This window comes from Lynx rufus, unplaced genomic scaffold, assembly GCF_022079265.1.
Source record: "Lynx rufus isolate CCGP_SWC_20201006 ecotype Redwood Valley unplaced genomic scaffold, mLynRuf1.p SCAF_8, whole genome shotgun sequence".
Lineage (NCBI taxonomy): Eukaryota > Metazoa > Chordata > Mammalia > Carnivora > Felidae > Lynx > Lynx rufus.
In genome coordinates this window covers 64,383,115-64,407,288 of record NW_025814896.1, presented here as the reverse complement: position 1 = coordinate 64,407,288, position 24,174 = coordinate 64,383,115, and the positions used below count along the sequence as shown (strand labels likewise).

Sequence of the window (24,174 nt, the reverse complement as noted above, 5' to 3'; positions counted from 1 at the left end):
ATATGAAGGGAGTTCATTTACAGCTGTAGTTCTCTAGGATGTTGTAACAGTTCATAAGCAGTTAATTACAATTTACTTCATCAACACCACTTTGTCATTAAACTTATCATATCTGACATATATTGTTACCAACTGAACTGTGTCTCCAAATTTCACATGTTGAAGCCCTAACCCCTGGTACCTCAGCATAAAAGCGTATTTGGAGAAACGGCCTTATTTAAATAGGTGATTAAGTCAAAATGGGGTCATTAGGGTAGGCCTTCATCCAATATGACTGCTGTCCTTACGAGGAAAGGAGACTGGGAAAAACAGAGCATGCGCACAGAGGACCAAGCGTGTGAAGAGGCTAGCAAGAGGGCAGCTACTTGCAAGTCAAGGAGAGGGGCCTCAGAGGAAACCAAACCTGCAACACCTTCCTCTCAGACTTCTAGACCTAAAACTGTAAAAAACAAATTTGTTGTATAAGCCATCCAGTCTGTGGCACTGTTTTTGGGAGCCCTAGCAAACTAATACATTTAGTAAGAAAATACATGTAAACTGTATTAGCCTTTGCAGAAGAACTTCTTCTTATTTCTGTCATACAGACCCAGTGCTTGGACAGAGTGACTGAGATTGGAAGAAGTTATGTGCAATCATCACGGCCAAATAAGCATTGGGCTCAGAAGTATCATAATCTAAGAAGACAAAGCTACCAAAGTGTTACCAATAACACAGTGATTCTGTACCTTCTCTGTATACGTGATTCTAGGTAGAGATGAGGTTATACGCCCTAACATGGAAAACTACAGTATACATGTAAGAAAAAGAAAGAAAAAGGTCAAAGTATTTAATACCTAAAATGCAAGATGAGGCTCTAAAAGTGACCAGCAACATGGCACAGAACTTAAAAAAGTTTTTCTTAAATATAAAAGCAATCTACGATTCCTTCAAGAAAAACAATGCTCATAATCCTATCATGCAGAGACAACCACTATTCATATTTTGGTATAGAATTTTATTCCATGCTCATACTTTCATTAAATAACTAAGAGCATATTTCTCCTGTTTTGAAATTTGTGTTTTAAGATATTATAAAACAGTTTCCTACATCACTAAGTATTCTCTTGCAACATGAATTTAATGGCTGCCAAGCAGTTCAGTGAATGATTGTTGGCACCATAATTTACCGAACCAACACTTTATTTGTTGTATGTTTAGTCTGTGCCCAGTGTTATGCTGTTATGCATATTGTTACAATGAGCACCCTTGCAGAAACATCACTGAGCCCATTTCTCATTTTCCTGAGGATAAATCCCTAAAAGCTTCTCAATTCAGGATGGATATATATTTGAAATTAAATATATATTTTGAAAAATGTTAAATATTTCTTAAAAAAACAGAAACTGGGATAATTGAAGTGAAATTCATGTTTAAAAATTAAAAAGCATTATTCAAAACAAAAAGTGTGATTTGGCAAAATTATCACTGAAGCAGAACTTGTCTAGTCTTAAAAATGTTACCTATGGAAGCCAAAAAAAACAGAGTGTGGCCTATGACATTTTTAAATGGGGTAGGAAGTGTTTGGATGGCTTAGTCGGTTAAGTGTCTGACTTCAGCTCAGGTCATGATCTCGCGGTTTGTGGTTTGAGCCCCACGTTGGCTCCGTGCTGACAGCTCAGAGCCTGGAGCCTGCTTCGGACTCTGTGTGTGTCTCTCTCTGCCCTTTCCCATCCCCTCAAAAATAAACATTTTAAAAATAAAATAAAATGGGGTAAGAAGTAGGGAAAGTGTAAAACTAACTCTATCCCTATAAATAACTTCCAAAAATGAAAATCGCTTATCTATGAAGTCTAGACATCCTAAAAGAAGGCATCTCATGAAAGAATAATGTCAGCAATCACTGTTTTCAACAGCGTAAGAATTAGTGCTAACTATAGGAAAACTCTCATGAACATAATGCGGTAAAGATTCAGTTCGATTATTTCAAGTTCCCTATCACTTGTCCCAACTTCATGGACAGCTTTTTCTTAACAGAGTCGTCTACTTTATTAATGTGTCAACTGTATAACATCTTGTCTAACCCTAATCTTTCAACAGTTTACCTAGGTCCTGCCTGGACAATGTGGTTAGATAAAAATACTTATAAGGAAGGGACCCCAAAACTTGAATCTTAGCATTACACTAGCAATTAATGTTACTGAAAAATGACATTTCTTTTTTTTGCCAACATATCAAGGTATAAAAAGTTCACTCTATCTTTCTCCTAAACTCCAAAGCTTTAACTTCTTTCCCAAACCCTTAACACCAATAGCCATTGTAAATGTTCTCATCACAAAAAAGAAATAGTAGCTATGTGACATGACAGTGGTATTAGCTAATGCTATGGTGATCATCATTTGACATTATATAAGTGTATCAAATCGACACACTGTACACCTTAAATTTACATACTGTTATATATCAATTATCTCTCAATAAAGCTGGGGGGGAAATTACCCATAGTCAGTCTCTCTTTTTTTTTTTACGTTTATTTATTTTTGAGACAGAACATGAACGGGGGAGGGGCAGAGAGAGAGGGAGACACAGAATCGGAAGCAGGCTCCAGGCTCTGAGCCATCAGCCCAGAGCCAGACGCGGGGCTCGAACTCACGGACCGCGAGATCGTGACCTGAGCCGAAGTCGGACGCTCAACCGACTGAGCCACCCAGGCACCCCCATAGTCAGTCTCTTCTAAAAGCCAACCCATTTTTTCATCAAGCACTTTAAGCTAACCTATAATTGATGATTTTTGAGTTTCTCCCACGAATGGTCTATGGAGTAAGTAGACTAAGGAACGAGTCACTGGGGCAGATTATTATTTGAAAAGGAGGGAAACATGTGAGTTCGAGCCCCGCATCGGGCTCTGTGCTGACAGCTCAGAGCCTGAAGCCTGTTTGGAATTCTGTGTCTCCCCCTGTTTCTGCTCTTCCCCCGCTCATGTTCTGTCTCTCCTTCAAAAATAAATTTAAAAAAAACATTAAAAAAATAAGATAAAATAATTCATCACTTCTTGTAAATCATTCCATTGTGTTGATTTAACAAACTTTAAAAAATGTATGTGAAAGTAATGGTACGTCATTCCAAAACCACCTTCTAAACCACTACTTTTAGCTACTGCAAGTAATTTTTTTTTAAACTCTAGAATGCTCACAATTCAAACAATACTGAAGACAATAAAGGTAGCTAAAGAAATGTAATGGAAGCAGGTTGAGAAAACAGCGGATACAAGATGTTAAAGGAACAAAAACGGGGATCCATCCATGTTGGACAACTAACAGAAAACAAGAAGTGGTAAGAGAAATCAACATGAACAAAGTGGACAATGGAATGGAATAAACTATTCTTGGCAGAAATCCTCCCCTCCCTAAGCAACTGCAGTAATTTCAGCGATTTTCTATATGGTAACAGAATTATAGAGTAAGAAATAGAACGCTCAGAATAATCAATGAGGAAATTAGTTTATCTGGGCCTCAATCCCTTCATCTGTAAAATGAATAAGTGGATACATGATTGCCTCACGAGAGGCAGCATGTGCAGAAGTTAAAAGTGCAGACTGTAGCTGTCATTACATAAAATGTTACCAATGGAGATAGCTAGATGAAGGGTATGTGAACTCCTTGTACTATTTTTGCAACTTCCTGAATGTCTGTAATTACTTCGAAATAAAAGTTTTTAAAAGTACAGGCTGTGGAACCAGACCACTGGGGTTTGAATACAGGCACGATCACTGGCAGTGTGACCTCAATCAAGTCATTTAACCTCTCTGGGTTTCACTTTCCTCATCCGTAAAATGAGGATAATAACAGTACTTACCTCAAAAGGTGTTGCGTGGATTAAATAAGCTAATACATGTAAACCACTCACGACAGTGCTTGTGACATAGTAGTCACTCAGCAGTCAGCCATCATTAATGTGGTTGTGATCTTTTAAAAATTATTCTAAGATTGTGTTCAGCTCTAGAATATGTGCACGCTATTGTTACCTTTGTATTACTAATGTGGAGAGAAAAGAACTAGTGTGAAAAAAAGAGGAAAAAATCTTGGTAGCCATCGCAGCCAATGTTCTAGCTTGGTCACCTGTCTTCTCTCCATAAATTAGGATTCAATGTCGTATTTATATAGACAGACTTGCACTTATTTATTTATTTTATTTATTTTAAAAATGGATATATCACAAGGAACCATGCCACCGGAAAGGAGTCTCAGTTTACATTGGAGCCTGGGTTCCTGCCACACCAGGGTCGTCTCCAGCAGGTGGAGAACCATGCCCTATTTTGAAAACTCGCACGAACCGGAAGATTTCCCATTCTCTCTAGCTAACCCTTACCAGGACTTGGAAGATGTCAGGAAATCGTTCATGGTACATACTACACTTACTGCGTCTGGTCTACCAGCAGATGGAGAAGTTAAGTTTTAGAACTTTATACCTGAAGACCCCTATGGGATCACTGTTCTTCCTTCTCTTTAATTTCCTTACAGATGCTATCTTCCAATTGTGTAATCATCTTCATTCCTACTTTGCAGAGTTACCGGAGGGATTACAAGAATTAGAATACGACAAAGCACCTTGCTTGGCACCTGGCACACAGTAAACATTCCATGCATTTTCCTTCCCTTCCGGAACAGAAACTAAACTAATTATCTCCATCTGAACACGAGACAGTTGAGGTATTCTAATTAGAATCTCATAATGAATATCCAGGCAAGCTCACAAATCCCTAGGTTTTTATCTTCTTTTTGGAGTTTGCAACAAAGCGGTATTGTGAAACCAGATCCTAATGGTTCTTCCTTGCCCACCGTCGTCAATTTTTATCCAGATCCCAAATCTTCAGCTATTATGATGTCTTTTAAAGCTTAGATATTTTAAACTAAAATGGTTCGAGAAACATATACTATAAATAGACACCCTTTGTGAAAACTTTTTTTCTGAAAATTATTCCTCGCCTCACCTAAACCTTATTCAGTCACATTCCACTTAAAATGTTTTTTGCTCTTCTTACAGTTACTGTAAATGTGCTCCTCCCTCCCTTTCAAGATGTGAAATCTTGTCAAAAAAGGCAGATTTTATAAAATCAAACACCTACAGTAATATTGCAACACGCCAGACTGTAACTGTGAGAGAAAATTAATTCGGTAAAAATGGTATCTTGTTACTTCAGTGTGCGACTCTTCTGTCTCTTTTAAAACGATTTTTAAAGCCAGAACAGTCTGTGTGCTTCTCACAGTCTCCGTGTTTTCAGCTGGATTTTCTCCTCCTATTCTTAAGATTCCATTCTGAAAGCGACAAAATATGAATGGGAAAAATACCAAAGCTTGATTTTTCAGATAACTACTCCTTGAAGAGTAGTTTAGAAAATTCTGTTTCCACTTTCAGCCTCAAAAAGAACTTGGCTTTCTGTCATAATCAAATGCTATGAGAGAATGGTTAAATGAACCTTTTGATTTGCAAGGCACTTTATCCTCAAATGCCACTACATTCCTGAGACTCTTTTTCCCTCAGTTCTGAGGATACAACAAAACCCAGTTAAAGCAGCAGGATTTCCTAATACAATGCTGCAAAACCGAAGTTCTGATCAAGATTACCTGCAAACTCAACAGAATGCATAATGAGATACTTATTAGACTGCTTTTCTTCTACAAGAGAAAAATACTTTTAAAAATATCTTAACCAGAATGATGTTCACCTTAAAGAAATGCTGTACTCAGGATAGAAGACACTTGTATATTGGATCCATGCACCAGCGTCCTCTTCGGTTGTCCTTTTTTGGGCTTCTGTTACTGAAAACAGATTAAATGATTCGAATCTTCTCACAGATACGTGTCGCAGACAGTCATCCAGGTGTTTTTGCTTCAGAACCTTTGAAATAAAACCAAATATTGTGCTCATATTATATAAACACAAGTGTTCAAAGTTTAAGTGGGAAGGGGAGTTTCATTTCCAATAATGGCAGATTAGATAATGGAGACCAGACTCTTACTGGAGACGACTAGAGAAGATGGGCAAAATATCTTAAAACATTATTTGATGGTATCAGAGAACAAAGAAGATAGTGAAGATTCACCAGTCTCAACTCAGAAAGGAAATAAATCTAGAGAGATGAGCCTGGCTTTGCAATCACTTTCCTTGGGGGGGACACAGGTCCAATTCCAAAAGAAAGAGTTAAGAAGATAAGCAGCACCTTTTGCAGCCTGTAGATTTAGGGGGTAAAAGTTGATTTTCAAAGCTACCTAGGCAGAGGCAGGTATGTTATTCCAAGCCTGTCTCGTGTGTGTGTGTGTGTGTGTGTGTGTGTGTGTCTGTTTTAAGATAAATCAAATGAGTAATTTTGTTGGGGACATTGAAATGTGGGTTTTTAACTATGGGAGAACCAAATATAGCTGTAAGCCTAATGATGTTAAGCAAAAACCCTATAGCTCTGAATCTGAATAAAATATAATAGAAACAAATGATGTATTTATTAAAACATTTTTTAAAATGTATATGTTTCTTACATCAGACCTCTTAAAAGTTCTAAAACAGGGGCTCCTGGGTGGCTCAGTTGGTTAAGCATCTGACTCTTGATCTCAGCTCAGATCATGATTTCATGGTCCCTACGTTCGAGCCCCATGTTAGGCTCTGTGCTGACCGCATGGAGCCTGCTTGGGATTCTCTCTCCCTCTTTGCCCCTCTCCTGCATGCGTACTCTCTTTCTCGTTCTCAAATTAATTAAAAACAAAAAAGTTCTAGAAACAGTGACCAAACTAGAAGCAATGAGCACATTTAATGCCCACATTGCTGTCTCTAAATATCATTTTCTACTAAAACAAAGTAAGGTCCCTTGGAGAAAAGGCACAAATTGTACAAATGAACCTGGAATATCCTGCATATAAGAAAAAAAGAAAGCCATAAAAAATTAAGGGTTATATCAAAAAGGCTCCAGAGCCTATTTGAATAGGGTCCAGTGGCCAAAGATGGAACAGTACGAGCATTAACAAAGGTAATAAATGTAATAGAATCAAAACATACAAGCTCATTGGGGTATTTTCTTAAAAAAAATGATCACTAAAGGATGCTAGAGAATGAACTTATTTTGAAAACTAGTAAACAAAGAGAAAGAATCAAGTATCTGTCTGTCTTTCCTATATGAACTGTAACTGAGAATATCCAAGTAGAAGGGGAAATTTCTCCTTATAGCAGTATTCCAGGGAATAAATGAAGAAGGAATGATGCAATTAGAATATCACCATTTTTCAACTTCTCCATGAATTCATGAACCTAGAAAATCATCATCAAGAAGAAAAATAACCAGACACGACTATGATTACTGATGAAAGCACACTCTACCATCATTTGACCAACCAAACCAAACAAAAACCGTTAAATCTGAATCTGATCAAGTCTCTATACCTACGAAATAGGAACTTACAGGAACTAGGAATACAGGAACATATTAAACATCATCATCAAGTACAATGAGCAAAGTTCAAATTATGGAGAACTCCTAAGAGACAAGAAACTCAGTTTCTTCAATAAATAAATGGCAAGAGTTGAAAGACATACTTGCAGAAGAAACATTTAGATTAAAAATACTTATAAAATGGGGCACCCAGCTGGCTCAGTCAGAAGAACGTGCAACTCTTCATCGCCGGGTCATGAGTTCAAGCCTGACGCTGGGTGTAGAGATTACTTAAATAAAAATTTTATGGGGCACCTGGGTGGCTCCATCCGCTAAGCATCTGACTTCGGCTCAGGTCATGATCTCACAGCTCGTGAGTTCAGGCCCTGCATCAGGCTTGTGCTGACAACTCAGAGCCCGGAGCCTGCTTCAGATTCTGTGTCTCTGGCTCCCTCTGCCCCTTCCCCACTCATGCTCGATCGCTCTCTCTCTCTCTCTCAAAACTAAATAAACATTAAAAACAAAAATTTAAAAAATTTTTAAAATAAAAACTTTATAAGAAAAAAAGACTTATAAAACTTATCAAATAATAAAAAAGTTTAGATCTTATTTGAATCATGCTTCAAAATAATCAAATTGCAAACAAAATCTAGAGACAATGGGGAAAATCTGGAAACTGACCAGCTATTTATTTCATGACATCAAGAAATTATTCTGGGTGTGGTATGGTATTTTAGTTATTTTAAAAAATTTTTCTTCATGTTTATTTTGAGAGAGAGAGAGACAGAGCACTACCAGGAGAGGGGCAGAGGGAGACACAGAATCCAAAGCAGGGGAGGGGCAGAGAAAGAAGGAGACACAGAATCCAAAACAGGCTCCAGGCTCCAAGCTGTCAGTACAGTGCCCGAGGAGGGGCTCCAACTCACGAATCATGAGATCATGACCTAAACAGAAGTCGGATGCCTAACCAACTAAGCCACCTAGGCGCCCCATGTTTTAGCTATTTTTTTAATGTCATCTTGTATAGGTACATACTGAAATATCTATAGAAAAAAATGATATATGTGAGATTCATTTCAGAAATTTTTTTTAAAAGTTTTTTGACATTTATTTTTGAGAGAGAGACAGACAGAGTGCGAGTGGGGCAGGGACAGAGAGAGAGAGACACAGAATCCAAACAGGCTCCAGGATCTGTGAGTTGTCAGCACAGAGCCGGACACAGGGCTTGAACCCACGATGCAGGGCTTGAACCCACAAACGGTGAGATCATGACCTGAGCCAAAGTCGGGCACTCAATCAACTGAGCCACCCAGGTAGCTCAAGATTCATTTAGAAATAATCTGAGGTTGGGGTATAAAGAAAAGAGATATAAAATACGGTTGGTCAGGAGTTAAAAATTGTTGAAGTTGGGGCACCTGGGTAGCTCAGACAGTTGAGCATCAGACTCTTGATTTTGGTTCAGGTCATGATTTCAGTTTGTGAGATTGAGCCCCACATGGGGTTCTGTGCTGACAGTGCAGAGCTTGCTTAGGATTCTCTTTCTTTCTGCCCCTCCCCTGTTCATGTGCTCTGTTTCTCTCTCTCTCTCTCTCAAAATAAATAAATAAACTTTTCAAAAAATTGTTGAAGTTTATGGATATCTGAGTGAGGATTATCCTGTTATCTCCAGTTTTGTATATGTTTGAAATTTCCCATAATAGAAAGCTTTTTTAAAGATATAAAACATCCAGGGGTGCCTGGGAGGCTTAGTCGGTTGAGCGTCCGACTTCAGCTCAAGTCATGATCTCACAGTTGGTGGCCTCAAACCCCTCATTGGGCTCTGTGCTGACAGCTCCAAGCCCGGAGCCTGCTTCAGATTCTGTGTCTCCCTCTCTCTGTCCCTCCCCCTGCTCATGCACACACTGTCTCTTTCTCCCTCAAAAAATAAACATTAAAAAAAGATATAAAACATCCTAATAGTCATAAACAAGTGAAAAATAACTAAAAAGATACCTAAAACATCAAATATATTTGGAAAGAAAGCAATATAAATTGCTTTCTAAATAAAATTGGAAAACTGGTTTCTAAATATCTTATGAACCAAAAAAGAAAAAGAAAAAGAAAAAGAAAAAGAAAAAGAAAAAGAAAAAGAAAACTCAATGGAAATTTGAAAGTATTTTGAACAGAATAATAATACATTTCAAACCACATGAAATGCGGATAAATTCACGCTAAGAGGAAAATTTGTGGAAAAGCTAAAAATCAGTAAGCTAAATATCCACTGCAAAAATTACAAAAAGAAGCAAGTTAAGTTCCCTAGTCAAAATTAATAAAGTAGAAGACAAAAATATAGATAGAAAGATTAAAACACCACAAGCCAGTTCTTTGAAGAGATTAATAAAACTGACAAATCCTTGATGACACTAATAAGAAAAAAGAGAGAAAATATAAATATCAATGTGACATAGAGAGATCACTATAGATCCAGCAGGCATTAAAAAAAAACTAAAAATTTAGATGAATAGACAAAGTCCTAGAAGACTACAACCACTAAAACTGACACAAGAAGAAGTAAAAAGTCTGAACGGTCCTAAACTATTTTTTAAAATGCGATGCATAAATAAAAGTCCTACCAAAGAAAACTCCAGGCCCAGATTGCTCACCAGCAAATCTGGTCTAAGACAACCCAATGTCTAAGTAAGAATCAATGCTTATCTGAAATACGGCCTTTTGTAGAAATGTGGATGGAACTGGAGAGCGTTATGCTAAGTGAAATAAGCTATACAGAGAAAGATACAATATGTTTTCACTCTTATGTGGATCCTGAGAAACTTAACAGAAGACCATGGGGGAGGGGAAGGGAAAAAAATAAAAGTTAGAGAGGGAGGGAGCCAAACCATAAAAGACTCTTAAAAACTAGAATAAACTGAGGGTTGATGGGGGGTGGGAGGGAGGGGAAAGTGGGTGATAAGCATTGAGGAGGGCACCTGTTGGGATGAGCACTGGGTGTTGTATGGAAACCAATTTGACAATAAATTTCATATTTAAAAAAAAAAAAGAATCAATGCTTATCTTATCACACTCTTCACTAAATCTTCAAATAACCCTATGGGGTAGATACTTGTTATATGAGACAGGAAACAAGGGGATGTTAATTTACTCAAAGTCAGAAAGCTAGGAAAAAGCAAATCCAGACCGACTACAGAGCCTAAACTCTTAACATTTCTGCTTGTGGAGAATATGGTAGACATCAATCATCCATTCCAACTTCCTTCTAAGATACCTACCAATATTATAAAGCTAGAAAGCTAGAAGCCACGTTTCCCAGAGTCCCTATCAACCAAAGTTTCAGATGTGATCTTGTTAGCTAATCAGATGCACTAACGTGTGCTCTGAAAGAGGAATAGACGTGGTAATTACATTTCTGTGATTTTCACTGGTAGAACAGTTGTAAAGACTTTTGGCTCTTCTGTAGCATCTTCAGCAGAGGTCCAGTGTTCCCTCCCTAATTTAACGGGAAGTGAGAGGAGGCACAAGGGGCATCACCTCTGCTGGGAGAGATCTAGTAGGCAAAATGTGCCTCCAGAGTCCGTAGTTCTGGCAGCAGCTTCCTCATCACCAGAGACAATAGATAAAATAGTGTAATGCTGGAGACAGATCAGATTCTTCATTTTGGCAGAGGTGACATTTCTGTTGGCAGGTCAGCTTTGCGTTGTTCTGGGACTTTGTGTTGTTCTGGGACTCATTCTTGGCCTGCTCCTCTGGTAAGTCCAAAGAGTAAGTACTTAATCCACTATATTAAATCACTTCCTGCTAAAGACAGCTAGAGTTGGGGCGCCTGGGTGGCGCAGTCGGTTAAGCGTCCGACTTCAGCCAGGTCACGATCTCGCGGTCCGTGAGTTCGAGCCCCGCATCAGGCTCTGGGCTGATGGCTCAGAGCCTGGAGCCTGTTTCCGATTCTGTGTCTCCCTCTCTCTCTGCCCCTCCCCTGTTCATGCTCTGTCTCTCTCTGTCCCAAAAATAAATAAACGTTGAAAAAAAAAAATTAAAAAAAAAAAAAAGACAGCTAGAGTTGTTTCTCTTACCTAAAGAGAAACTCTGACTCTAATGATGCCATAATTCTTATATGCAAAAGAGCAAACCAAGGTCAGCACCAAGCCAGAGAACACATCAGTATGAACATATCTTTACTTTTTTTTTAATTTTAATTAATTTATTTTTTTAAGTAGGCTTCACGCCCAGCGCCGAGCCCAATGCAGGGCTTGAACTCACAACCCTGAGATCAAGACCCTGAGATCAAGACCTGAGCTGAGATCAAGAGTCAGACGCTTAACCAACTGAGCCACCCAGGTGCAGTTTTATCTTTTATCAAGATAAAATCTTGAGGGATATCTGTTTAAAATTTATACACTATGTATAAGATTTAGAAGGTTGGGTTTTTTAATGGAGGATCAGAAAAGGTTGTCTCTCTTTGATTTGGTTGAAGGTTTCTTTTTTTTTTTTTAAAGAATGAATTATTTAAAAGTCTTTACCAAAAACAGGGCCTTATTACTATGTCAACCATGGTTATCAGGAAGAAAAACCACCCAACAGAGCTAACTCTTAAGACAAAAACAAAGTAATTAAACTTTTAAAAATGTAAAATGTAGATATAAATTGTCGTAGATTTTGTCCATCTAATGTCCAAAAAGCAAACACCTTTTTTTTTTTTAATGTTTATTTATTTTTGAGACAGAGAGAGACACAGCATGAACGGGGGAGGGTCAGAGAGAGAGGGAGACACAGAATCTGAAGCAGGCTCCAGGCTCTGAGCTGTCAGCACAGAGCCCAACGCGGGGCTCGAACTCACGGACCGTGAGATCATGACCTGAGCTGAAGTCGGACGCTTAACCGACTGAGCCACCCAGGCGCCCCTCAAACACCTTTTTATATTAATTATGTTGTCAAGATTACAGCACCACATGTCTGATGTCAAGATTACAGCACCACAAAGCACTAAGGCAAAAAATCAAGTTGCCACAGGTATAATATTAGAAGGGGCTTTTACAGTTTAAATAAATCCCATGATCTACAATATGAACAAGCTGATACCCAATGGAAGTAACAGGCAATACATTTAGGGTAAAAACAACACTTCTTTATATAATCTATATTCAGTAAAGGTAATTACAATGGGAAATCAAGTCCAATTACTTTTGACATTTCTTTTTAGTTTGAAGATTCAGTTACTTAAAAACAATTTTTTTAATGTTTATTTTGAGAGAGAGGGAGAGACAAAGAGACAAGCACAAGCAAGGAAAGAGAAGAGAGAGAGGAGGCAGAATCCAAAGCAGGCTCCGGGCTCTAAGCTGTCAGCACAGAGCCAGACGCGGGGCTCAAACCCACAAACCATGAGATCATGACCTGAGCCAAAGTCAGACACTCAACCCACTGAGCCACCCAGGCGTCCCAAAGATTCAGTTATTTTAATGTCACCAATAATACTTGCAGCTTTGTGAGCTGACAGGATACTTGAATCTCCCATCGAGGTATAATCTTATCAACTACCATTTTTAGAATATTACCTTCAAAGCTCCTAGGTACCTAATTAAATAAAATCCAGATTGCATTATCTGGGGTGAAGGAAAGTGCTCAAAGTCAAGACATTGTCTAATTCCTCTAAATCAATGAGTTCTTTAATCAAGGATACATGTTATACCAAATAAGTTCATGTCAAAATATCAAATGTCCGAAGGGGTAAAAAAAATGCATGGACTGCTGGACCCATCAGGTAAAAAATGTATGCAACTAAACACATTGAAAGTCTAAAACCCATTTAATTTACCTGAAGTATTTGTTTACTCCAGAACTAAAATACACTGAACATAACTATGTAGGAACCCTACTAACCAATACTCTAAAAGTAATGTCACTCAGAAAATGAGCAAGGGGGGCGCCTGGGTGGCTCAGTCGGTTGAGCATCCGACTTCAGCTCAGGTCACGATCTCGCGGTCCGCGAGTTCGAGCCCCGCGTCGGGCTCTGGGCTGATGGCTCAGAGCCTGGAGCCTGCTTCCGATTCTGTGTCTCCCTCTCTCTCTACCCCTCCCCCGTTCATGCTGTGTCTCTCTCTGTCTCAAAAATAAATAAACATTAAAAAAAAAAAAGGTAAAAAAAAAAAAAAGAAAAAGAAAATGAGCAAGGGTTTTGCAGTAGGAGAGCCTCTCCCTCAATAGTTGAGTGCAAGCACATTTATTATCCTTTGAGCTCAGTCTTTTCCCCTGTAAGACAGGAATAGTAATGCTCACTTTGCAGCTTCTAATACAATGCCTGGTATACGGTAACTGTGGACTGACTACAAGACTCGTGTGAAAATTAATTAAAATAATATACGCTATCTGGAAAACGTCTGGCTTAGAGCAGGTACTCAGTACATAGTTAACTAACTTCTGGTTAAACAAAGCAGACCGAACACACACACAGTTATATCCTATCCCTTCCCAAACTCCCCAGAATACCAGTTAAAGAGTAAAACTAGCAAAAATACAAAAGGACAAAGAGACCTGGAGGAGACATGATGAATGGTAACTTATTCGACAGGTTGCCAAAATCTAAGTGCTGACAAAGGGAAAGCCAAGAAACAGCAAAGTTCTACCACACACTCAGGAAAGACTCGGTCACTGGGGGCACTAAAGGCAATGAGGATGGAGAAGTAAGACTAAACACAGAAACAGTGGTTGAAAATATTTTTAAGAAGTTACTAGATCCCCTGATTCCATCAGCAATGCCAGGCAACTACCTTTCTCTCCCACAGTGGCACTCTGAATTCTCTAAATTTCTAGAGAAAGGGTAGCATAAAATTATGGTCGTAAACATCAAGCAGAGCTTAGAATGGTACAAGATGCTCTTCATTCTGATGAACATCCCTTTCCCTCACTTACCTTCTAGATCACAGGCAGCCAGTCTTATATCAGCCAGAGAAGAGATTGCAAGATTCCTTTTGGGGGCTATGGGCCAAGAGAAAAGACCTGTAGATACTGACATCTGGGATCTCCCAACAAAATGGTCAATTACTGCAGAAATCACCCTATGGTAAAGACTTACTAATTCAATCAAGATGGTCTGAAACCAGAAGGGTGCTTAATTCTGGGGCCCCAAAGGGATAATAGTTCTCTTTTGAGAGTTAGGGAGCCCCCAAAAGAATGAAGCAAGAGAGTACAAAACAGAAATAAATAGGCTCAGTCAGTTAAGCGCCCAACTCTTGATTTTGGCTCAGGTCATGATCTCACAGTTGTGAGATCTTTTTCATAAAAATATCCTTTTAATAAAAGGTGCCCAATTCCCACAACTTCTAGGACAACAATTTATGTCACAACTGTTACCAAAAGGACTTGAAGTGGCTTAGAAAAATACAATACCACAGGATGCCATTCATTAAAGATGCATGAGGGGAATTAAAAATAAGGAAATAAGGGCAGGGATAAAAAACAAAGATAGAAATAACGGTGACACAAAAGTACATTCCATGAAGAGTAAACACTTGATACGGGAGATCAACAAAGAGCACACACTAAGTGCTGGAACTAGGATTGGAACCACATGTGTCCAATGTCAATGCTCTTTCCACTGTGCCAACAAATTGCTTAAATATTCCTTAGTTCCACAATAATGCTTAAAGTGACATCAAAACAGTAAGATATTTTCCTTATTCCACTCACCAGATTCAGTAATTTCAGCACTAAATAACTTGAGAAAAAGTAATTATATGACAATAGAAAATCTGAGGGGTTAGAAAGCATCTCAGAAGTTCAGAGGAAGAAGGTTAAAAACCTTATAAATAAAACTTGGGGTCTGACCAAGGACCATGAGGTCAAGAGAGAAACTGGAGAAAGCAGCTTCCAAAAATGGAACTGTTTCTGTGAATGTTATGTGTAAGAGATGAATCATTTAGATTTACATTTACATTTACATTTAGAGTTGTATCACTAAATTCTATTCCTGAAACCAATATTACACTATATGTTAACTAATTAGAATTTATTTTTTTTTTTCAACGTTTTATTTATTTTTGGGACAGAGAGAGACAGAGCATGAACGGGGGAGGGGCAGAGAGAGAGGGAGACACAGAATCGGAAACAGGCTCCAGGCTCTGAGCCATCAGCCCAGAGCCTGACGCGGGGCTCGAACTCACGGACCGCGAGATCGTGACCTGGCTGAAGTCGGACGCTTAACCGACTGCGCCACCCAGGCGCCCCACTAATTAGAATTTAAATAAAAATTTGAAAATAAACAAATACATACATACATATATACATACATACATACATACATACATAAAAGTAACATATAAGAAAAGACAGGTGATGGGGCACCTGGGTGGCTCAATCAGTTACGCATCTGACTTTCGGCTCAGGTCATGATCTCACAGGTCGTGAGTCTGAACCCCACGTCGGACTCTGTGCTGACAGCTCAGAGCCTGGAGTCAGCTTTAGTTTCTGTGTCTCCTTCTCTCTCTGCCCCTCCGCTGCTCACACTCTGTCTGTCTCTCTCTCTCAAAAATAAACATTAAAAAAATTTTTTTAATAAATAAAAAACAAAAGCGGGCATATAAAAATATTCAGCATTATTCCAGGAAAGGCAGCTAAACTATTCAACCTTTGAAAAGTTACTACATTTACTGATAGGAAGATTATTGGTTAATACAGCTCTGTGAAACTGAAAACAAAAGCTTTTATATCTAGAGCCTTCTAAACTTTTTTTTTCTTTACTCCACAATTAAAAGTTCATTTCTTTTTTTTAAATTTTTTTTTAATGTTTATTTATTTTTGAGACAGAGAGAGACAGAGCATGAATGGGGGAGGGGCAGAGAGAGAGGGAGACACAGAATGGGAAGCAGGCTCCAGGCTCTGAGCTATCAGCCCAGAGCCTGACGCGGGGCTCGAACTCACAAACCGTGAGATCGTGACCTGAGCTGAAGTCGGACGCTCAACCGACTGAGCCACCCAGGCACCCCAAAAGTTCATTTCTTTTAAAAAAAAAGTATTAGAAGAATATCTTGGTTTGGGACTGATAAACCACATACTTTTAAAATTCAAGGGGCGCCTGGGTGGCGCAGTCGGTTAAGCGTCCGACTTCAGCCAGGTCACGATCTCGCGGTCCGTGAGTTCGAGCCCCGCGTCGGGCTCTGGGCTGATGGCTCAGAGCCTGGAGCCTGTTTCCGATTCTGTGTCTCCCTCTCTCTCTGCCCCTCCCCCATTCATGCTCTGTCTCTCTCTGTCCCAAAAATAAATAAACGTTGAAAAAAAAAATTTAAAAAAATAAATAAATAAAATAAAATTCAAGAAAACATTCACGTCCTCTTTTTTAACCTAAAGTACAATCCTAAATATTTTTAAGGAATCCAGAGAAACCAATTATTAATCTTAATAAGTCAGACATAAAAAACAAAATCTCCTCCAGTCACTGACATACATGTCAACATGGTTTGAACAGCAGGGATTAATGGTGAACCTCGTACCAGATCCTTAAGACTCAAGCGCGCTCCACAGCGCATGCAAAAATCTATGTCATCTGTTGCCTCAGAACTTTAAAATTCTATACTAACTTGAAATGTCAGTTTAATGTTAACACTGTGAAAAAGCCCTTATAAATACAATCATGTATAAAACTTTACGTCAATAAATTACTGTCAAAAAACAAGAGAGAGAGAGACAGAAAGCACGAAAGAGCTCAGCCTCTGCTGCCATTAAGTCAAGTGATGCCAATAAACACCAGTCCCTTTAAGTAGAAATCCAAACCACAATCCTCAGTGCAAAATCTACAAGTGCACCACACCAGCATTTCCAAGACAAGGTCTCTGGTGTCTGTTTGCCATTTTAACCATAGAACCAGAAAGCCTAAACAGAGCACGCTATAAAGTAGCAGCTCTGTTAGCTGACTCTGGATTAACAGACGCTTTCCATTCCCTCTATTAAATATTCAAAGTGGACTTTAAGGTAGTAGCCAAAGCACTGTTCTTGCCCTTTCCTACTGAGCTGTATGTTTGCCAAGTTAACGGTGCTTCTTCACAAGTTTTGTTACACCAGTTGTTCTCGTTACTGTCATTAATTAAATTTGCAAAAACAAACAAAATGGTAATTAAAAGCGAGTTGTTGCTTCCATAAAAACTAAGTTGAGGGGCGCCTGGGTGGCTCAGTCAGTTAAGCGTCCGACTTTGGTTCAGGTCATGGTCTCACGGTTCATGGGTTCGAGCCCCGCATCGGACTCCGTGCTGACAGCTCAGAGCCTGGAGCCTGCTTCAGATTCTGTGTCTCCCTCTCTCTCTGCCCCTCCCCCACTCATGCTGTCTGTCTCTCTCATAAATAAATAAGCTTAAAAAAATAAAAAAAAATAAAAAACTAAGTTGAATGTTTTGGAAAGGTAAAGGCAAGTCTGCTTGATAAAAGGTGCTTAAAACCTTACTATTAATTTATTTATATTTTATTTTTTATTATTATTATTATTATTTTTTTGGTTTATTCATTCTTGAGAGACAGAGAGCAGGTAGGGATGGGGCAGAGAGAGAGAGGGCGATACAGAATCTGTAGCAGGCTCCAGGCTCTGAGCTGTCAGCACAGAGCCTGATGCAGGGCTTGAACCCACGAACCGTGAGATCATGACCTGAGCCGAAGTCGGACACTTAACCGACTGAGCCATCCAGGTGCCCCAAAATCTATACTATCAATTTAGGTGTGGGAAGCCAACCGTAAAAAGTCTAAAGAACTAATCATAAATATCTAGAAGTATTTAGCACTTAGGTTATAGCTTCACTTTAGAATATGTGTCATTTTTATGATTCACCTCTTTAACTCTCTCAGTTAACCAATCCAAGTAATAGGTCTTCTACTGTATGAAGCATCTTGATCTGGGAATAATTTTGTCCAATCATGTGGAGTTTTTCTGGTAGTCAAGGGTCTTAGTGTTTTACCTTAAAATGAAAAAAAAAAAAAAAAAGTCCTCCCTTCCTATGACTGTACTTCATTAAATTTAACACATCATTGATTACAAGATGGCAACATTTCTTTCTTCTCTTGTTATATAGAATAGACTGCCAATTAACCAGCGTGCAGTCAACTAAAAGCCGTATCTCAATTTCAAAGATGTTCAAATTAAAACTATGCATTTTGGCATAGATGGTAAGTGATTTGAAAATAATCATGTTGGGGCACCTGGGTGGCTCAGTTGGCTAAGCGTCTGACTTTGGCTCAGGTCATGATCTCATGGTTTGTGAGTTCAAGCCCCGCGTCAGGCTCTGTGCTGACAGCTCAGAGCCTGGAGCCTGTTTCAGATTCTGTGTCTCCCTCTCTCTCTGACCCTCCCCCGTTCATGCTCTGTCTCTCTCTGTCTCAAAAATAAATAAACGTTAAAAAAAAAAAAAAAGAAAAGAAAAGAATCATGTTTACTGTAAAAGAAATTTAAGTATTGAAGAGTAAAAACCCACTTGAAATTCTACTATTCTGGGAGAGCACACTGTTAAACATGCATGCCTACATATACAAATAACCATGAGTAGGGGTGCCTGGGTGGCTCAGTCAGTTAAGCATGAGACTTCGGCCCAGGTCATGATCTCACGACTGGTGAGTTCAAGCCCCATGTTGGGCTCTGTGCTGACAGATAAGAGCCTGGAGCCTGCTTCAGATCCTGTCTCCCTCTCTCTGTCCCTCCCCTGCATGCACACTGTCTCTATCTCTTTCTCAAAGATAAATAAACATTAAAAAAACCTAAAAAACCATGAATAATTCTCAAAGGGCTCATACTATGCATACTGTCCCTATCCTTTGTTTTTGTCTTTGACATTGTAAAAATCATTTTTAATACTTTAAAGAATACCGTGATAATCTCACTTGTATACACAGTGTTGCACATTTATCCAATATGTAAATTTTTTAATGTTTACTTATTTTCGAAAGAGAGAGAGAGAACGTAAGGGAGGGACAGAGAGAGAGGGAGACACACAATTCAAAGCAGGCTCCAGGCTCTGAGCTGTCGGTACAGAGCCCAATGCAGGGCTCAAACCCACAAACCATGAGATCTGACCTGAGTAGAAGTGAGATGCTTAACCTACTGAGCCACCCAGGTGCCCCCAATATGTAATGTTTTGTTTTTAAGTGTTAGAAATACATCAATCAAATCCTTGTTAGGAAAACATAAAACAACAGGACAAGAACATAGAAAATGAATTTATTTCTAACCCTGGTAAATAATTTCACTCCAAAATAATCCGAGATGAAAATGGTCTTAGAGAAATCTACTACTGTTCCCTCATTCACAACTGAGAAACTGAGGTCCAAAGAGGTTGCTCACACAAATAGTTAAGGGTGGATCTGGGCCCGAAATTAAGTTATATTAAATTCCATTCCAGAAATCATGCTATCTCTTTCAGCACTGATAGTCTCAAACATACAGCATAGCGCTTTAATTTAAATCATGCTGTGAAATAGTCCATTAATCAGATTCTTCAGCCAAATATGAGACCTGTAGGCAAGATTATTCATTCTGAAGGTGTTTGTGAGTATGGGTGTAATGATCACTGCCACTTTTTCATCTGCCCTACATCCCTTCCTCTTAGGAATTGCCCCTCCCTCACTCTAAGTGTTAATGATGGGGATTTTATCTTCCCAGCAACAGGGTGGGCCAAAATGCCTCATTCTCCTACACACAACAACTGGTCCAACCTTGGCCTATTAGAGTTGTTCAAAGGGCATTATTTGGGTTTTGGGAAAAAAAGGTCATTTCTTCTGGATCACTAGTTGGGTACATGATGAAAGCCTGTTGTTACCAGCAGCCATCTTTGCTATCAGGTAATGACACCCAACAAAGAGGAAAACAGAATACTATCTAAAGCCTCTATCAATATTGATCCATAGTCTTCATCTGATTAAAGTGAGCACTAGGCTCAAAAGTCCAGCAATTTATCATGTGACCTCGTATCAAACGACAAACTAGGTCAACTGGGCTTTTTCTAAAAAAGGTTAATTACAAAACCAAAAAAAAAAAAATATTGAACAGTTAAAGTGAAGGACCATTAGATAGCACTGGAGCCCTATGGGGTAATAGAGCGACAGAAGTGTGTAGAAGAAAACAAGCAGGCATAAGCAGATGTCATGAAGATCATGAAGATGTTCCATAAGAGAGAGAGAGAGAGAGAGAGCACTGCATATCTCTATCACTGCTTAGATTCCTCAGTTTTCCAGTTCTGGATGCATACAAGATGTGGATGGTCGGTTAGTTTGAAACATATTTACTAAGCACCTGCAAATGTTTAATATACATGGTAGGTTAGATTTATTATGGAAAAAGGATTCACTTCCTTTCTTGCCCCCTCCAAGGAAGGAGTATACTTCCCAGCCCTTTGATTTTAAGCTTAGCCAAGTATCTTACCTCAGATAATAGGAGTTAGCAAGACCTTAAAATGAATTTTAGTGGTTGGGCTTTACTCTCTTATACTTCTGCCATCACCTTGAGAATATGTCAGCCAACTGGTCCAAGGATTAAAGTCTGCTGATCATAGCCTATGTTAGTCAACTCCCAGGTGTCCCATGGATACACAAAATAAATGCTCACTATTGTACGCCATTGTGATGTTGTAGTTGTTTGTTACTCATTAATATCTAAATGATACAATACATTGAGGACTTGATACTATGGGCCACTTAAAGCCTGTTCTTACTTTCAGGCTTTCCACAACACTTAACATCTACTAAAAACCACCTAGCCAGGCACTGTGCAAGGTGCAGAGAATAGAGATCAATAAAATATCATCTTTTCCCAGGGAGAACTCCCATTCTGGTAAGTTATATGGACTCTGATCAGATGATCATAAAATGATATGACATGGGGTTCACTGGTAGAGTGAGTTGAGGGTCTAACTCAGCCCAGATGAGTTAGGAGAGGCTTCACAGAGGATGTTAAAATGTAGCTGTGAAAAATGAACTTCATCGAGTAAGAAAGAAGACAAGACTCTAAGCAAAATACACATGTGTACCAAAACATTAAATGTCAAACAAAGTATGTGGCGAGTTCAAATGGTGGCCATAGCTGAAGCTTGTCCTTGATCTGATGTAGACAGCAATTCAGAATGAACATATGTGCTGGTCAGCTGGAGTTTTTACCATACTAAGAATCACTGAAATTATCACAATAAGATTTGATTAATTTAATGCCCTAATTTACTACTTTGATAATTCAACTTTAACTGCTGTTTTATTTCACTGTAGAAAGTTCCTATGAGAATGATCTATGAATGATGCATTTAATATCCTATAATTTTGTAATATTAGTAACAAAACCAGACCATTAATGCTTTGGATACACTTTCAAAGCATCAGCAAAGAAATGATCTCTGAGTCACATCATGACATTATATGAAAAAGTGACTTGAGACAGCTGCAAACAATCTCCAAGTGGCTGTAGCTGGGAAATCCTTCTCGAAATACAACAGTCAGAAGTGGAAAATGTCCTCGAGTCAAGTTTTCAGGAGAAAAGCTCAGGCAGAGGATTAACACTGGTGTGCAAAACAATAAACAGATTTTACTTCAAGCAGTTTGGAAAGAGGGTCGGCGATGTCAAATCAGACATTTGTCAAACCTGTGTACAACTGAAGTTACCAACAGCAGCAACTCTAAAGTACTAGAAAATGACCGCCGTTAAACAAACCAACACACCCGGACTAGTCCACCTTGGGCACCAAGAATCTTGCTGATCACTTCAAACTACAAGATCAACACGAAACTTTCACATGCCACCAAAGACAGAAGCAGCTCTTCTGGATACACCCTCCACTCTCCGCTGTACCGACACCGCGTGAACTTCACAGTCCCAACACAGTCAACCACGCTGATTTCCGAGGAAGGGGCCAGACTTGAACCAGACTGAGGCTGGGAGATAAGAAGCAAGGAGAAGAAACCTGGGGAAAGAAGTAAAACAGAAGCAAGAAAGAAAATAGCTTAGGATGGGGAGCGGCGGTCCCACCAGTTGGATTGGTGAGCACAGAGAAGAGTCCCCGAGATGCAAACAAATGTCGAAAAAAAGATCTTATACTTCCATCTGAGTTTCCCAGGAACTCAGTGTTGGCTGCCCCCTCCCCGCCCCACCCAATCCAATTCTTCCCTTTTGGTGGGACCTTTAATCGAAGCAAGGGGGCGCTTCTCACGTGGCTCCCGGCAAAACTACGAGCGAACTCCCAGAGTTGCAAAAAGGAGAGACACTCTACCGGTCGCTCGCTGCGTACCCGGGAGGGAAGTGGCCAGAGGCAAAGGTGAGGTGAGTGGGCTTTCTCTTACCTGCCGCAGAAGCTTCCACCGGGCAGCTCCCAAGGGCTCCGAGACTGGAAGCCTCTGAGAGGCGTCGCCGCTTGCTGGGCCCTCGTCCGCACCACTCTGAGCCTCGCGGGCCTCGGCATCCGCGACTCGCGACTCCATCCCGTTAAACCCGCCTATACCACGCGCCGTCGCGACCACAACTCTCCCCTGCCAGGACCTGTGTACTTGTTCCCAGTCAGGACCTGTGAGCTCCGACCGCCCCAGCGCGCGCGCCCTCCCCGAATTCCGCATTTCCGGTATTCGTGTCTCCTTGGCAACCGGGGCAGCGCGTCATTGCACCATTTTGCTGGTGGCCATCTTTTGTGAGGGCAGACCAAAAGGTAAGGAGCTGTGGCAGAACTAATGGGACGCCGGCTCCTCTTTTCCCACTGTCCCCTGCCTCACCTAGATCACAGAAGACTAGCAAAGAACCAAAAGTCTTAGAACTTTGAGAGTTAAAAAAAAAAACCACAGGAGGAAAACCTATGCATGACCACAATAAAAATGGCGAAATCCGCTTAGCGCTGGTGTTTGACTGGGGTTACGTAGATCAGCGTGCTGCAAACCAGCTCTGGGCGGCTCTGGATTGGCTGTCGTTCTGCGGGCTGCGGAACGCAGACTTCGGCTGGACGCGACTGAGGTGACACCTGTGCTCCTTCCTGAAAGGTTCTGGTTCTCAGACTTGCCCTCCTTCGTTTCGGTGTCTAGAGCCCGGCCAACTGTCCTTCAACTTGCGTACGTACGGAAGGCATACCGTGGCGGGGGCGGGGTCCTCTCCTTCCTTTCACCCAGACACCCGTCAGCCCCCCTGGTCGCTTTTTGCTTGGCGTCCCTTCTTTGCGTGGCACATACTGCCACCTCCCCTGACCTTCTCTCATTCACGCCGTCTTATCCCTGGGGTGGAGAGTTGCACAGGGAAAACGAGTAGGTCCTCCCGGAACACCCCTTCGTCCCCCCCCCATCCTTATCTTTGCATACTGTCTTCTCCCTGCGGATGAAAGATGGATGGATTGAGGCTTCTGGCATGGATATAATGACTTAGGGCCTTACAGGCCCCTGTTACGGGACCGTGGTGGGCGGGGAGGTGGAGGTGGTTAGTGTTGGCTGCTGATCTCTTATCCCCACCCGCCCGTTATTTTGCTGCGACACAGAGATTACGGGGGGCGGGGGGGGGAATCGTCGGAGCGGATCAAATCTGTAGTAAATCTGACGCAATAGTGTATCTTTGATACCGAGGGGCATTTTGTGGAAGACTCCCATGATGATATTCAACAGTGTGCAAGAAACTTAGATTTTTTTATGTAATAAAAGTAACAAGCATTTATTGAGTGCACGCTACATGCCAGGCACTGTATTGAGATCTTAACATAAATTCTGTAATTTTATTCTTACAACAATTCCATAAGGTAAATGATGTCATCATCTCAGTTTTGCAGATGAAGAAACTGAGGCACAAGTGGTGAGTGCCCGAGTGAGGATCTGAACCC

At 40.2% G+C, this 24,174-nt stretch overlaps 2 protein-coding genes across 4 annotated transcripts in view; one reads left to right on the top strand and one right to left on the bottom strand.

The window, feature by feature from the left end:
- CAMKMT (calmodulin-lysine N-methyltransferase) overlaps window positions 1-22,939 on the bottom strand; it is a 408,013-nt gene extending 385,074 nt beyond the window's left edge. The window contains exons 1-2 of the mRNA XM_047068184.1: window positions 22,670-22,939; window positions 5,702-5,874 (exon numbers count right to left, since the gene is read on the bottom strand). Of these exons, the coding sequence (XP_046924140.1) occupies window positions 5,702-5,874; window positions 22,670-22,939 (443 nt within the window). The remainder of the gene's footprint in view (window positions 1-5,701; window positions 5,875-22,669) is intronic.
- Window positions 22,940-23,312: 373 nt separating this feature from the next.
- The window catches only part of PREPL (prolyl endopeptidase like), a 58,164-nt gene continuing 57,302 nt past the window's right edge, over window positions 23,313-24,174 (top strand). For all 3 annotated transcript variants that reach the window (XM_047068331.1, XM_047068330.1, XM_047068329.1), the window contains exon 1: window positions 23,313-23,422. The gene's annotated coding sequence lies outside the window, so the exon portion shown is untranslated. The remainder of the gene's footprint in view (window positions 23,423-24,174) is intronic.